This window comes from Oryctolagus cuniculus, chromosome 20, assembly GCF_051225735.1.
Source record: "Oryctolagus cuniculus isolate XC-2025 breed Fujian yellow rabbit chromosome 20, ASM5122573v1, whole genome shotgun sequence".
In the NCBI taxonomy this organism is placed as follows: Eukaryota; Metazoa; Chordata; class Mammalia; order Lagomorpha; family Leporidae; genus Oryctolagus; species Oryctolagus cuniculus.
Genome location: NC_142886.1, coordinates 31,879,617 through 31,895,770, shown reverse-complemented (window position 1 = coordinate 31,895,770; position 16,154 = coordinate 31,879,617). Strand labels below are relative to the sequence as shown.

The window sequence follows — 16,154 nt, the reverse complement described above, 5'->3', positions numbered from 1 at the left end:
GACCAGAGCAGGAAGAGCCTCGGAGAGGCGGCGGCGGCGGCGGCCGAGTCGGTGGTGGCGGAGGTGAAGGCGACAGCTCCAGGGGGTGGTGGTGGCACCGACAGCAGGATGCGGGTCCAGGTGGGGCTGACGCTGCTGCTCTATGCGGCGCTGCTGGGTCCGGCCATGGTGTCCTCGGGTCAGTATCCGCCCCCTCGGGCTGCAGGCCCGGCGCCACCGCCCCCCGACCCCCCAGGCCTCCACCCGTGGGCGGAGCGGTGGGGACTCCGGGCTGCGAACTGCACTTTTCCCTGGTCACACCTCTCCCTGACCTGTCACTACTCGGCCTTCTCGGGCTCCGGGCGGCGTAGGCCGAAGCGGGTTGTCCAGGGAGCTGGAGGGAAGAAGGGAGAAAGGGGCGGTCACGCTGCCCACTCCTCTCTCCCACGTAACAAACTTCACCCGACTGCTCCCGAATGGGCACTCACTCCACGGGAGAGGATCCCAGCGGCTGGCTCAGACCGTCCGGCGGCAGCTTCCTGGACCCTCCTTGTAGATGACACGCTGTGTGGGGTTTGTAAGTGGCTGGAACGACTGGAGCTGTCACACCGGGCAGAGCAGGGTCCGGCAAGCCCAGGATGTGGACAGCGGTTTGCTTACCACCTGGGGTGGTCGCTGAGCGCTTTGTTTTAAAAACCAAGACTTCTGATGTAATTGTAACCACCCCTTCGTCTTTTTTTTTTTTCTTAATCTTACCGAGAAAGCGGTCCCGTCTGTTAGAATTGCCCAGTGTTTATTAACAGTGAATTTATGGTTGTTGAGAAAATCTTGGTCCATAAAATTGGAGAGCCGGTGGGTTCAACTTTTTATACAGATACAGAAATTCATGTGCTTTTGAGTTCTTTTTTAGTTATCTGGTTTATTCTCAGGCTTTGCATTTTTTTTCCTAATGTTTTAATCTACCTACCTCAGAAAAACTTGTATTTTGAGAGTGTGTGTAAAGGTTGATAAACAGTAAAGCTTTGGAGTTTTATTAAGTTTTAGTTAACAGGACAGCTGCTCGGTGACTTTAAATTTTTTTGGATCAAGGGAGAGTATGTCAACTAACTTAATTTTTAACAGAAAGTGTCCCAGATGGTTACTTGAACCCCCCAAAGCATCTGTCCTACTTGTACATCAAGGCTATTAACGTCATCCTGCTTCTAAAATAAGAGGCCTAAACCAGAATTCTCTCCATGATGTGGTTTGGGATACCATTTCACAACAAGCATATGCTAATTACTTACTGCCAACATCATGCCTTGAGGTCACTCCTCTCCCTTCGGTTGTAGTCATAGCTTGTGTTCAGGACCAGACTTTCTACAGCACAGAAATTCTGAAGACACGTCTTGCAGTTACTTGATCTAAGGAAGTATGAAGCGAAGCTGTTGAGTTTAATGGGTAGAGTCCCTGGTGGACCATGAACTGCCTGCATCAGAATTCCTCTTAGGGGGTTGTTAAAAATCCATTTTTAGGTCTGGACCAGGTCAGGTATCTGTGAGCTAAGAAGAGCTAACAATCATCCATATGTGATTCTTTCCATAAAATTTGAGCACTGCAATAAATAATGAATATAGTGTATATCCCTGTAAATTACCTTTGGAGAGCTTAAAGATTAAAGCATACAAATTTTCCCATCTCGTTCTTTGACTTTATTTCATAGACTTCCATGTTAGTGGAGTTGGTATTTGGAGATCAACAGTTGGAACGATCAAGATGCTATAATATGAACTATTAATACTGAAGTGTTAAATCATTGTTGTAAGCAGAAGACTATGTTCCAGAAATGTCTGCTCTGATCTCCATCATGGTTAAAGCTGTACCAAAATGTTTCTTTGATGAAGTTAAAAAGTTTACTTATTTAGGACTGAAACAATGTAGATATGCATACTGAAAGATAGTAAAGTTGGCCCTCTGTATCCACCCGGCCTGCATCAGCAGATTCAGTCAACTCTGGGTCGAAAATAGGCAGAAAAAAGTTGCATGTTACAGGGTAACAGGTGTTCACATAGCATTTAGGAATTGTAAATAATTTTATGCATAGGCTGTTTGCAAATATGGTGCCATTTTATGTAAAGGACTTAAGCAATCACAGATTTTAGTGTCCCCAAGAGATCCTAGAACCAATCCCCCTGAATATCAAGGAATGACTGTACTATGCTGTCCTTGTTTGAAGTTCAAATATCATAAAGCACATATATGAATTTTTATAAATTAGGTTCTTACATTTTCAGTTGGCTCTTTAATTCATCAGGTGCTTACTTACATGGGATTTTAACCTCATTTTAAAAATTTAAAGTTTTTATCCTGTTTAAAAATCAAATTTTGAGTAGTAATTTTGTGTTTCAGTGTTAGCGATTGCCCAGGGCAAATTGCAGGTAAATACAGTCTGCCAACAAAGTAACAAAGTCTTCATCCTGTCACTATTAGTAACTGTTACCTATCCTTCTTTAGATACAATATTTATATTACAATGATCTTTCCCTATGAATAAATAAATTTAAAAGAGTACATTCGAAATACACTTTTCAAGGCCTGCAATGTGGTATCGCAGTTCAAGCCACTGCCTGCAATGCCAGCATCCCATATGGACACAGGTTCATATCCCAGCTGCTCCAGTTCCAATCTACTCCCTGCTAATGGCCTGGGAAAGCAGCAGAGAATGGCCCAAGTGCTTGGACCCCTGTGCCCATCTGGGAGACTTGGCTTCAGCCTGCCCCAGCCCTGGTGGTTGCAGCCATTTGAGTGTGAACCAGCAAAAGCAAGATTTCTCTATGCTTCTTGTCTCTGTAACTTGGACTTTCAAATAAATAAATCTTTCAAATGAATAATCTTTTAATTTTCTCAAGATGATAGTGAAAAGGCTTTCATTTTTCTCACTTAGAAATAAATGTCCTCTTATTGGCAGGAAGAAGCAAATGATGTACCCTTTTTCCTTTGTTCCAAATTGTGCTAGAGTCCTTTTAATTATGTCCACTGCCAGCTGTTTCGGGTAGCAGCTACGTTAATACCATGAATTCAGAGAATAGTGGTCAGATTGCAGAGTATATTTAATTTCATGGTGTTAATTCCTTAACACAGTGTGAATCAACAGTACATATGTTATTATCCCCTTTTAACAGATTGAAAAAATGGAGACTCAACAGGTTTTCAGTATTGAACCATGTGTGTTGAAATTAATATATGATGAAACAGGGTCTCAAACCTAGATTGCCAGTCCTCAGGTTTGGGGTAATTTAGAATCAAGAATATCCTGGAATCTGCATAGATCCTAGGCAGCCATAGCAAAGAGGAGGCAGGGTACCTGGTCTCTTCACTAAACTCTTTTTAAACTCCCTGTGTTTGAAGTTGTATCAGTCTGTTTAGTTAATGACAGGCAGGAAAACGACTTTGTAGTGATTGCTTTTCCCTAAAAGTATACCCCTGCTACTTTGCAGCTTTGTTGGCTGATAGAAAAAAAAAATGAAAAATGATCTTTTTCAAATAAATGTACAGTTAATATGTACCATTATTTTTGGATGTGATGCTGATAAGTGAAATCCATAACTCTTGACTGTGAATCTTTTTGCATTTTGTCATATTGTTTGATGTCTGTGTTCTTATAAAAGCATTACTGTTTACTTTTATTCATGCATAACTTCAGTGTCCTTAATCTTTACCTGAAGTGCTCAAGTTATAAACAAGTTTTTATAAAGGGTTACGTGAATTTGTGATCAGTTTGGAAGAGAAAGTAGCCTGTGCTTTAAAACTACCATCTGGCATGGGCTTTCCCAATTTAGTAACTAAGAAAGAATTCTCCTATTGAACAGTCATCTTAGTATGGTTTGTGGAGAGAGAGGTAGAGAAAGACGTATGATGCAATTCGTATGAAACAACCCTGGTGTCACAAGTCGTGTCTTGTGGAGTTCAAAAACACATTTTACTCCTGTAATGCCTGAAAGCTTGGAGAACCTCAGATGTGGATGTCGTTGAGTTTATTTGCAGCTGGCTGTCTTACTTACCTGTTAGCTACCCGTGTGACCTAATGTGACAAGGTACTAAATTTAGTGATTTCATGTTCCAAGGACCAAAGTTTCAGTATTTAGGGATATATTATACACATTTGTACATTTAATGTCTGCTATCGATAACTAGTGGATATTTGTGATTAATTATATATCAGAGTTGTAATTTTTCCTTTATCCGAAGTTTTTTTGAAAATGGAATTTGAACCTTTAGGATATGGACTTGTAGTGATACTTGTGAAGAAGTTGGCAGAAATCACGATTGTTACTTAATTGATGTCTACCTGAGTGTTACGGGTACTATGCCTAATACACTATCATACTTTTCTTTGTGGTTGCCAAGCATAAAACATATTTTGAGAGTATTTTAAAAGTAATTGAATAGGGGGCCGGCGCCATGGCTCACTTGGTTAATCCTCCTCCTGCAGCACCTGCATCTCATGTGGGCGCTGGGTTCTAGTCCTGGTTGCTCCTCTTCAAGTCTAGCTCTCTGCTGTGGCCCGGGAGGGCAGTGGAGGATGGCCCAAGTGCTTGGGCCCTGCACCCCATGGGAGACCAGGAAGAAAGCACCTGGCTCCTGGCTTCCAATCGGCACAGCGCCGGCCATAGTGACCATTTGGGGCGTGAACCAATGGAAGGAAGACCTTTGTCTGTCTCTCTCTGTCTATAACTACCTGTCAAATAAATGAATTTTTTAAAAAGTAGTTGAATAGTATCTATAATTTTCAGTACTTTGATCCATTGCAAAACATCGCAGTTATTCAAAAGAAACAAATATTGTGAAATAAAAGTTGTATATTTTGTGCATAATGGGTTGGTTATACTTCCTAAAGTTAGCTCAGTATTTTGGTAAAGCACTCCAAAATTTGTTTTTGTTGCATTCTAAAGAGTTATGAATTACAAATAGCAATTCCTATATAGGTATATAAAGTAAAAATATATGGCAACTATAACACCAAATTTTCCATCAAAAATCAAGTGGTTAATTTCTTTTTTTTTTAATATTTTATTTATTTGTTTGAGAGGTAGAGTTACAGATAGTGAGAGGGAGAGATATAGAGAAAGGTCTTCCCTCCGTTGGTTCACTCCACAGATGGCCGCAACTGCCGGAGCTGCGCTGGTCTGAAGCCAGGAGCCAGGTGCCTCCTCCTGGTCTCCCATGTGGGTGCAGGGGCCAAGGACTTGGGCCATCTTTCACTGCCTTCCCAGGCCACAGCAGAGAGCTGGACTGGAAGTGGAGCAGCCAGGACTAGAACCGGCACCCACATGGGATGCTGGCACCGCAGGCAGAGGACCAACCTACTGTGCCACGGCGCCGGCCCCAGTTAATTTTTTAAATAGCTTGTGGAGCAGGCAATCCTGACACTCCCTCCCAGGTAAAATCAGGTAATTTTAAGGGAAAGAAGGAAACTTGGGAATCATCCAACAATTTTGTTTTTTTTTTTTTTAACTGGAAGAGAATGCAAGGATCAAACATTTGCACCTGAACATTGTTGTTTTGTTTCATGTGTTTATGTAAGAGCAGGCAAAAGGAAAACAAGCAACCAAAATAGAAATAATAGCCAGAAAATATGGAAAGAATAATAGAAAATTAATATAATCAAACAAAACCTAAGCAGCCTATATGAATCTGGAAGCCATGCCTAGTGGCTGGATTCATCATTTATTTAATGTAAGCTGTTGATTTCTTAATAAATAGCTCTCAGAGCTTCATTGTGAGTGAATAAGTGACAGTATAGTGCTGCTTTTTTACCCATAGTTGTTGATGTCTTCAGTCAAGTAGAATACAGTTCCTAAATATTCTTGTCTGGCAGCTCTGCCGACAAATAATAATTCTTCTTATCCATCCTTAGTTGTACTAGTGAACAGTAAAATGCTAACACTAAAATAAGCTAATGTAACTCCCACTCTTGAACAAAGGAAGAGAATAGGTGAAAGCCTAGACTGTGAAATTAGAGATTGATCATTAGGAACTTAGTATATCATTCTCACTGTATACAAAAGAATTGGATGATCTAAAGTGTCTGTTTTTAGTGGTAGGGACTGACTGGTCTTCCAACCCATGTAACTAATAAAGCTAGTATCTGTGCTGGAGAAAAAGAAAACCTGCCCCCCCCCCCAGCCCCAAGCACAGCTTTTCCTTTTATTTAATCATGTCTGAACAGTTACTGAATGCAACCAATTTTTAAGTAATTCTAGGCCTATTTATCCTGGGTATGAGTATTATTTGCTGTCCTTATCAAATGTTTTATTTAATAATTTCCCAACAAGAAAGATTGACTAAATTATTTTAAAATTTCTTTGCAGATGAAGAAGGCAGCCAGGATGAATCCTTAGATTCTAAGGTTTGTACCAAAATTTGCAATGGCCAGAATTTGCTGCCCAATTTACAAGCATAAATTATGTGCCTTAGAAAAAACATGAAAGCTGTATTTTTTTGAGGAACAATTGAGTTTTTTTTTTTTTTTTTTTTTTTTTTTGATATATGGTGTCAGTACTATTTCTTCCAGGAGAAAAATCACTGACCTACCACACAGACAGTAGTAAAGATTTCCATAAGAGTGTTGATTATTTGGTTTAATTTCAACTTGAAAATGCAGTGAGTGAGTGTGTGTGTGTGTGTGTAAGTTTGTGTGTGTGTGGAGAGCCTTTGACGGTAATATTACTGCTTAGTGAGAGATTGGTTTTATTCTTTTTTTGAGTTTTTAATTATTTTTAATTTTGAAGACTTAATTTAATCTCTGCCATTTGTTTTCACTTACATAGGTGTTCAAACAATAAAAAATCTAGTGAATTAATGCACTTACTGTGTGATTGAATGAGTAAGGCTGGTTCTTAGGTATCCAAGAAGACCAGTCAGATAGGAGGTGTGATCTCCAGATTAGAGAGAATATAGATAAACACATGAAGTTACAATTCAGATCCGTCGTAGAGGAAGTATAAGATATGTGAGGAGCGTGTAGGGGAAAACCTATCCCAGACTTCTCGATTTAAGGAAAACTGCCTGGGGGAAGTTACACAAAAGTTGGTATTTCAAGGAAGTGTAGGAGTTAGAAAGGTGATGAACACAGGGCAAGCCTGTAGAGATAAGTGGTTGCTTCAAAAGGAGCTGGGGGAGTGAAGTTATGGAGAACTGGACTGGGGAGTCTTGGTACCATTGAGAACTAAAATCCTTTATATTCTCAGTCTCCTTTGCCACCAGATGAGTCAGTAAAGGACCACAACACTGCAGGAAGAGTAGTCGCTGGCCAGATATTTCTTGATCCAGAGGAATCAGAATTGGAATCCTCTATTCAAGAAGAGGAAGACAGTCTCAAGAACCAAGAGGGAGAAAGTGCCACAGAAGAAATCAGCTTTCTAGAATCTCCAAATCCAGAAAACAAGGACTATGACGAACCAAAGAAAGTACGGAAACCAGGTAGTTGGACATTTTGTTTGATTTTGTGTGATTTAGGCAAGAGGCAACTGAAAGGTTGAAGTGTAGGAAGTGTAGGAAGATGCATAAGAAGACTGTTTTTACTGATTATTAGCCACGTATAGTTCAAAGTGCAGTTTTACAGGCTTTTCTAGATTTCAGTATGTTAGAATTAATCGCTTAACAGATGTAAGCCTTGTTAAGTAAGCTAAATTCAGTAGACAAAATTACATTTGTATCATATTAATATCCTGACATTTCTTTTTGGACTCCACTATGTCAGTAAATTCCTCCCTGAGAAATTTAGAAAAAGCTGTCAGAATGGTACAGAGAAGAAGCACAGGAAGAGAGTTGTCTAATACACTGCTTTGGTTCTTCAGAATTGTGTTGGGATTTTTACTGCATTACCTTTTCAGTCATCATAGTCAACTGGGTTTAGGTGTATTTCCTCTTCATTTGAAATTTAAACTCTAATCCTCTTCTAATTTTAATCCTCTTTCTGACTCTCCTAAATTTTCACTTTGACACTGCTACTTTTAAATTTAAAGTCTGGTCTTCCTCACAATAGAGTGTGCTGAGTACTTACCCTTTTAAAAAATTAATTATTAATGTTTGCACTCTGCTTTATCCCTCCTATTACTTAGTTGATTTTTTCATAGATCACCACCATAACCACTTACTGTTCCATTATTAACCACTCTCAGGAACTGATCCACATTTGAACTTTAAAATATAGTAATTTGTTTACTACAAATATATCATACTCATGAATAGAAAAAAACATTTTAAAAAATTAAAGTACCATAATCTCATCTATGGAAACAACAGCTTTTGACATCCTGGAGAATAGAATACTCATACAGGGTTTTTTTCCAGGTTTATAAATGATTTTAAGAAAACTAAAATTTATATGTTGACTATAAAGAAATGTTAAATGTTTGAAAGGATATATATATTTCCCCGATTGGGTATTACACAATGTATGCATAAAACAAAACATCAACAGAGTGCCCTATAAGTAATGCATATTTTATGTATCTGTTGAAATTTTTTAAAAAATTAAAAATTGTTATAAAACTAAAATAATTAAAAATATGTACTATTTTATAGCTTTAATTTTGTACTTAACAGTTTACCATGAACATTTTCTCTTGTTTTGATCTCTTTTGTAACTGGTTAAGATGTACACATCTATAAAAATTTCCTGAGAATTCTTTAAATTTGCTAGATTGTTAAATTTTATTCTATTTATTTGAGAGGTAGAGAGACAGAAAGGGAGAGAGCATTCCCATCCTCTGGTTCACTTCTCAGATTACTGTAAAAGCTGAGGCTGGGCTGAGACTGAAGCCAGGAATGGGAACTGCATCCATGTCTCCCATGTGGGTAGCAGAAGCCCAGTTACTTGAGCTGTCACCACCATCTCGCAGGGTCTGTGTGAGCTGGAAACTGGAATCAGGAATCAAACCCAGGCAAGCTTATGTGCATCTTAACCACAAGCTCAAAGACCAGTCCTGAATGTAAAGTTTTAAGACATTTGAAACATACTAAATAGTAATTTTTAGAAAAGTGATTCTGTCTACTTCCTTGGAAACTACCTCTTTACGTGTACCTCAGCCAAGTGTGCATTGCCATTTAAAATATTATGGTTCAGTTAATTTTCAGTTTCATTAGGGAGAATTTTAAGTATACACAGGAGAGTTTAAAAAAAAACCCCTTATAAGCACTCATCAAGCTTGAATAGCCATCAACATTCTACTTTTGTTTGGTCTTACCACGCTATACACATTTCCTTTTTTTCTTTACCTATAATATTTTAAAGCAAATACCACAAATACCTTTATTTACTTGTATACGTATCTCTGACTCTCATAGTAAGAGGTTTTTTTTGGGGGTGGGGGCAGGATCTTTCTCCGGTTGTTTCATGTGTCTTTTTGAAATTGATTTGCTCGAATCAATATGCAATCCAAAATCTTAACTTTCTATTAATTTGTAGCAGTACTCTCTCCCTTGTTTTTCAGTGTCATTTTATTTGTTAAGGAAGTGATGTTCTTTGTGTTATACAGTTTTGGATCTAGTTGTTTATGTCCTTGTAATATTATTTATCTTGTTCCACTATCTGCCTTATCTGTTATTAACTGGAACTTGGCTATTTTATTATTTAAAGATTTATTTGTTTATTTGAAAGGCAGAGTGCCAGAAAGAGAGGGAGAGGCAGAGAAAGATTTCCCACTCACTGGTTCACTCCCCAAATGACTGCAATGGCTAGGGCTGGACCAGTCTGAAGCCAAGAGCCTGGGACTCTACCTCAGTCTCCTACATGGGTGGCATGTACCTGGTACATGGCAGGTACCTGGGCCATTTTCTGCTGCTTTTCCAGAAGCATTAGAAGGGAAGTAAAAAGGAAGCCCGGCAACCGGTGCTTGAACTAGCACTCAGATGTAGGTTGATATATGAAGCTGATGTCACAAGAGGCTACCTAACCTGCTGCACCATAGCACCAGCCCCAGAGCTTCTCTTGAGGCTTTGGTAGATTTGGTTCCATCGTTTTATTGAGAATATTTTGTAGTTGGTTTGCTATATTTTGCATTACCCTAGACTCAAAGGATCTGGTTGTCCCTTTTCAGTTATGTTAAGATTTAACATGGGGGCTGGCGCCATGGCTCACTTGGTTAATCCTCCGCCTGCGGCACCAGCATCCCATATGGGTGCCAGGTTCTAGTCCCGGTTGCTCCTCTTCCAGTCCAGCTCTCTGCTGTGGCCCAGGAGTGCAGTGGAGGATGGCCCAAGTGCTTGGGCCCTGCACCAGCATGGGAGACCAAGAGGAAGCACCTGGCTCCTGACTTCGGATGGGCACAGCGCCGGCCGTAGTGGCCATTTTGGGGGTGAACCAATGGAAGGAAGACCTTTCTCTCTGTCTCTCTCTCTCTCACTGTCTAACTCTATCTGTCAAATAAAAAAAAAAAAAAAAAGATTTAACATGGAGATCAGATGGTGACTGATGCAAGCAGTCTGAAGTTCCCCACTGACTTTTTGCCTAGAGGTTTTTGTGTTCATTTATGTTTGTTATCTGCATCCTTTGTTTCATTGGGGGTTGCACAGGGGAGATTTTCTAATCCTGCCATTCTTCCATATTGTGTTATCAGAGATTTCTCTTACAAAGATATTTGCCTCATCAAGTATTTAATCATCTTGAAATATAGTCCATACAGGGAAAGCAGGATAAATTCTGCATTTTTTTTCCCTTGGAATATTTTCAAATAAGAATTTGATGTCCTAACAACCTTCACAGGGGATCATATGTTTTTGTTTGTATTTGTTTGTTTTGCTATGCTTTATTTTCAAGCATTGTAAGAATATAGGAAAAACTGACCCAAAGTGTTTTCCCTATTCTCACTCAGTCAATACTAAAACACCAGTGACTTCAAGCAAGCAATTTTGCAGTGGATTGACCAGCAGGCACCACCTGGGTTCCCCTAATTTAACTCTTTTTCCATCACCATCTACCTAGAGACAGTATCAGATTCCACAATTTGAAGTCTTAGACCCACAAGACTATCCCCAATTTTAGGTGCCAGTCAAACTCTGAATACTTTGACCTGTGCATTGGCTATAAATCGAGATTTCTACAGCCTCCTCTTGGGATTTGATTAATTTGTTAGTGTGTTCACAGAACTCAGGGCCACACCTTAACCCATTTATTATAAAGGGCATTACAAAGGATACAGATAAACAGCCAGATGGAAGACACACGTAGAATGAGATACAGGCAGAGGGGTACAGAGCTTCCGTCCCTTCTCCAGGTGCACCACCTTCTGGGAACTGCCATGTATTCAGACATAGGGAGGTTCCTAGAACTCAATCCTTTGGGGTTTTTATAGACGTTTCATTATGTAGGGAAGATTGATTAGGACACTGGCCATTCGTTTATCCATTCACTCCCTCCCCCGGAAGGTCTACTCACCTAGTTGAATCTTGAGACTGAGAGCCCCAACCATTGCTTTCCTTAGCATAAGAAGACACTCTTACTGTTGCAAAGATTTTAGGAGCTGCATGTCAGTAAACAAGGGACAAGACCAAATACTGTTTCATAATATTGCTGGAATCATTTCATGGATTTTTATACCTTTTTTATTCCATTTCATCATAATCATCCTTTTCTCTTGCTCAACTTATTCCGTTTTTTGCCATTGAGAATTCCTTTAAGTTCACTCCTTTGTCCTTTTGACTAGATCCTGATGGTGTTTCACAAGTGTTTTTCATCAAGCAGGACAAGATGTCACAAACTCATTTTATACCTTTCCTGACCCCAAAATGAATCTGAACCATTTCTATAAGGAATCTAGATTCCTTTTAGTTACATATTGCATATTACATATAACAATGTAGGCACCAAGGATACACATTGCTATTGCCTTGTCATAACTTGCAGAAATTTTTGGTGGAGAGAATTAGTAAATGTGTCATTCATACCGGTACTTCCAATTCATATTAACTATTACAGGGGTGGGCATTTGATGAAGCAACTAAGACACTGCTTGGGCTGCCTGAAGCACATATCAGAGTGCTAGTTTGAGTCTGGCTTCTGATTCCACTTCTGATTCCAGCTTCCTGCTAGTGCACACCCTGGGAGGCAGCAGCTGATGGCTCAAGTGGTTGCTGTCCTGCCACTCACATGGGAAACCCAGATTGAGTTCATGGCACCTAGTTTTGGCCTGGCCCAGTCCTGGCTGATCTGGGCATTTAGGGAGTGAACCAACAGAGAGAGGATCTCTCCCTGTCTCTATTTCTGTTTCTGTCTGCCTTTCAATTTTTTTTTTTTAATTTTAAATGAAGGAAAAAAAGAACTATTATAGATGAGGTAACCCAAAGAGTTGGGTAGACAAGTTGGACTTAGAAGAATCAAGAGATTTTACCCAGAATCAAACTTGACAAATATTTTCAGTATCACAAGACACCAATATTTGACAAATATGTAAAGTATCACAAGATATAAACAAAGTGAGGTCTGTGACTGCCAGAGCTGCCTGTCGGTCCTTTCTTGCCCCAGTGTCGAATGCACTGTGGCCCATATTCTAGCATGTAAGACCTCCAACTGATGCATATGGAGTTGTCATGCCACAGAAGAGAGCTGTTTCTCTCATGTCATGAGATATCTCCAGTTTATTCTCTGATAATCACATAGTTAATGTGATATATAATACGTATGTGTTTATATAAATTTATAGGTACACATTCAAACTTAAGACATTACCACTAACCATGGGACTACTGAATACAATCTAAGATCCCTTTATGCTTTTTTTGTCTTAAATATATAAATTATGTGGTTAAAACAACTTTTAAACATTTAATTCATCTGTTTCCATTTTTCAGTAATAATTTAGATATGTTTTCTATTTTTTTAAAGATTTACTTATTTATTTGAAAGTCAGAGTTACAGTGAGGCAGAGAGAGAGAGAGATCTTCCTTCTGCTGGTTTATTCCGCAGATGGCCACAATGGCTAGAGCTGAGCCGATCTGAAGCCAGGAGCCAGGAGCTTCTTCCAGGTCTCCCATGCGGGTGCAGGGGCCCAAGACTCGGGCCATCTTCTACTTTCCCGGGCCACAGTAGAGAGTTGAATCAGAAGTGGAGCAGCCGGGACTCGAACCAGTGCCCATACGGGATGCCGGCACTGCAGACGGCAGCTTTACTTGCTGTACCACAGTGCCAGCCCCCAGATATGTTTTCAATATATTCTTTTTTAAAAAGAAAATGATTTATTTATTTGAGAGGTAGAGTTAGGCTGTGAGAGGGAGAGAGAGAGAAAAAGATCTTCCATCTGCTGGTTCACTCCCAAAATGGCCACAGATCTGAATGACCAAAATGACCAGATCTGAAGCCAGAAACCAAGAGCTACTTCCAGGTCTCCCATGCAGGTGCAGGGGCCCAAGTACTTGGGCCAACTTCTACTGCTTTTCCAGGCTGTATCCAAGAGCTTGATTGAAAGAGGAGCGGCCAGGAATAGAACCAGTGCCCATATGGGATGCTGGCAGAGGATTAACCTACTGTGCCACAACGCCGGCCCCTGAATTTATTTTTAATAAATGATAAGGTTTATGTACTTGTGCACATTTATTATATAACAAATAGCATACAAATGGCTTTGTGTGTGTGCGGTTCCAACTACACTGGAACTTACGTGTCAGTTCTAAACTAGCTCCCTTTGTCAGCTTCTCATAGTGCTGCCATATTAATCTTCCTGAAGCCTACCTTCTTGAAACTCTTTAACTCTCAGATTTACAACCCATTCCTACCTTCCTGTTTGCTGTGAGATGAAGTGTACACTTCTTAGCACTATTCACAGAACCTTTCCTGTTGGGCACACAGCCTTCTGAATCCTCATCTCCACAACTCCTCCCCACCAAGTATCCTTTTTCATCAGTGCTAAACCCTTCACAGATCCTCAAGTCACCAAATAGTTTATGCCCCTAGGCCTTTGTCCAGGTTCTCCCTACTACTTAGAATGCCTTCTGACTTCTTGCATAATCCATCTATCAAATTTCTGCTCATCCTTAAAGGTAAACTTGTCCTTCTCCTCTCTGAAGCAGTTCCTGAACAATCCACGGGTAACTGGAAAGGTCACTGTGTGTGAGAGCTTCCTGTTTGGCCTCCTTGCTTTCATTCCTTCCCGCCAGTTCTGTAAGGGCAGCCAGACTAATCCTCCTTCCTACTAAGAAGGCTCCATGCCTCCTTGTCGTATACGTAATCCAGACTTCTTCCCTTTACTGACAAGGACGTCCGAGATCAGGCTCCTCCCCTCTCCAGCTTCATCTTCTGCTGCTCCCCTGGACTCATGATTTCAGGCACACTTGCCTTCTTCTGTTTCTTGAAGCCTGCACACTTACTCCCAACTGTGTTGGGCATCCCCAAGAGAACATTTCTAGCTCAGTGATTCACTAGAAAGACTTAAAGTACTTGGCATGTAGTTGCATTCACAGCTATGATTCATTATCGATGAAAGACCACAAAACAGCATCAGCAAAGGAAAGGCGCATGCCCTGGAGTTTGGGGGAAACCGGAGGTGAGCATCCAAGGGTCCCAGGAGGGTCCCACGCACGTGCGTGCTTCCCCCAGCAGCAAGTGAAAGCAGCACGTGGGAGGTGTTGCCTTTTTGTTTTGTTTTGTTTTGTTTTTAAGATTTATTTATTTATTTGAAAGTTACACAGAGAGGGAGAGGCAGGGAGAGAGAGAGGGCGAGAGAGAGAATGAGAGAGGTCTTCCATCCTCTGATTCACTCCCCAATTGGCCACAACGGCTGGAGCTGCACCGATCCAAAGCCAGGAGCTTCTTCTGGGTCTCCCACGTGGGTGCAGGGGCCCAAGGACTTGGGCCATCCTCTACTGCCTTCCCAGACCATAGCAGAGAGCTGCATTGGAAGTGGACAGCCAGGACTCCAACCGACACCCGTAGGGAATGCTGGTGCTTCAGGCCAGGGCGTTAACCTGCTGCACCACAGCGCCAGCCCTGAGATGTTGTCTTACTAGGAAAGCTCATTAGAAAATCAGTGCCTGATATTTTTACTAGGGGCTAGTTAGGTTGGTATCCTCTACTTGGCACAAAATGGTAGGCTCCCTGAAGGAAAGCAGGCGTTCAACATAAGCCATGTTATCTGTATAGTCTAAGTGACTATAGTGGTGGGAACTCTCTGGAAAAGTGTCTCCAGATACCAGCGAAGGGCCAACCTTGTAAGCAGGCCTTTTCAAAGATAGAAATTTACTCCTGCTGTGTTAACTCCTTTCTGCACAATCCACCCTCCACGGTCATTGGCCAAAACATCATCACAATAAAGTTATTATAACTTCTTAGTTGTCAACCTATACCCTGAAAACTGCCATTCAGGAGTCATGTACTTGTCCAGTTAAAACAAATTCCAATAAACATAATGAGTCTACATTAGAAACCAGTTGGCTTCTTCCTTAAGTTTCTGCCCTGACATTTTTTGCATGGCCTAAAACTCAAGGCATGGTATGGGTGGCCAGTAGATTGATTCTGGCCTGGAAGCCTTTTGTGACTGAGGCAATGTCTTAAGAGTCAGGGTATACAAAGATCGATCCCAGAGGGTGTACATGATAACGCTGGAAACAAAAGACTGACAGTTGTTGGGGTACCTCAAGCAGGACATATGTTAGGCAGTACTATGTGATCTTCTACAATTGGTGGCTTGCCCTAAGGTTCCTAGTCAAGCCCAAATAATTTAGGGCAGTCCTTGATTTCAGAAGGGCTGCCAGTTGTTTCCACATGGATTTGATATGCATCATACCAGTCCTCCTAACTAATTTGTGTCCGCACCATCTAGACATTGCCTGCATGAGACATGCAGGGACTGGACCACCTCCTGCTGTCTTAGAGCCAGCCCTGTCAGGTGGATCGACAGGCTCAGCAGTGTGAATTAGTCGCACTCTCAACACCTTGGAAAGGTACACAGTTTTTCTTGAGAAGGAGGTGGAAGCTTCTAGAAACCATTTTGAAAAATGAAGATCTTTAGTGCTCTCTTCCCCTCCCACTCCCATGTCTCCCCTGGTACATGAGTTATGGGTTATTTTCTGCAGTTCTTAAGTCACTGTTTCCATTCAGAAATTACAAGTTTACATTTCTGATCACCCCCTACTCTTATGCTGGTGTTTTTTCTGAAGGGGTTGTATGCAAGAGCGGCAAACTTTTTTATACAATTTAACCA

The 16,154-nt window shown here is 40.8% G+C and overlaps 1 protein-coding gene across 2 annotated transcripts in view; it reads left to right on the top strand.

The window, feature by feature from the left end:
- The first annotated feature begins 9 nt into the window (after nt 1–9).
- Nucleotides 10–16,154, top strand: part of SEL1L (SEL1L adaptor subunit of SYVN1 ubiquitin ligase) — a 64,129-nt gene continuing 47,984 nt past the window's right edge. Inside the window, exons 1-3 of one of the 2 annotated variants that reach the window (XM_002719616.5) lie at nt 10–178; nt 6,330–6,367; nt 7,209–7,440. In XM_002719616.5, the coding sequence (XP_002719662.3) occupies nt 109–178; nt 6,330–6,367; nt 7,209–7,440 (340 nt within the window). In that variant the 5' untranslated portion in view covers nt 10–108. Of the gene's footprint in view, nt 179–251; nt 832–6,329; nt 6,368–7,208; nt 7,441–16,154 lie in introns of those variants that run through there. The other variant, XM_089322701.1, reaches the window with a different exon arrangement.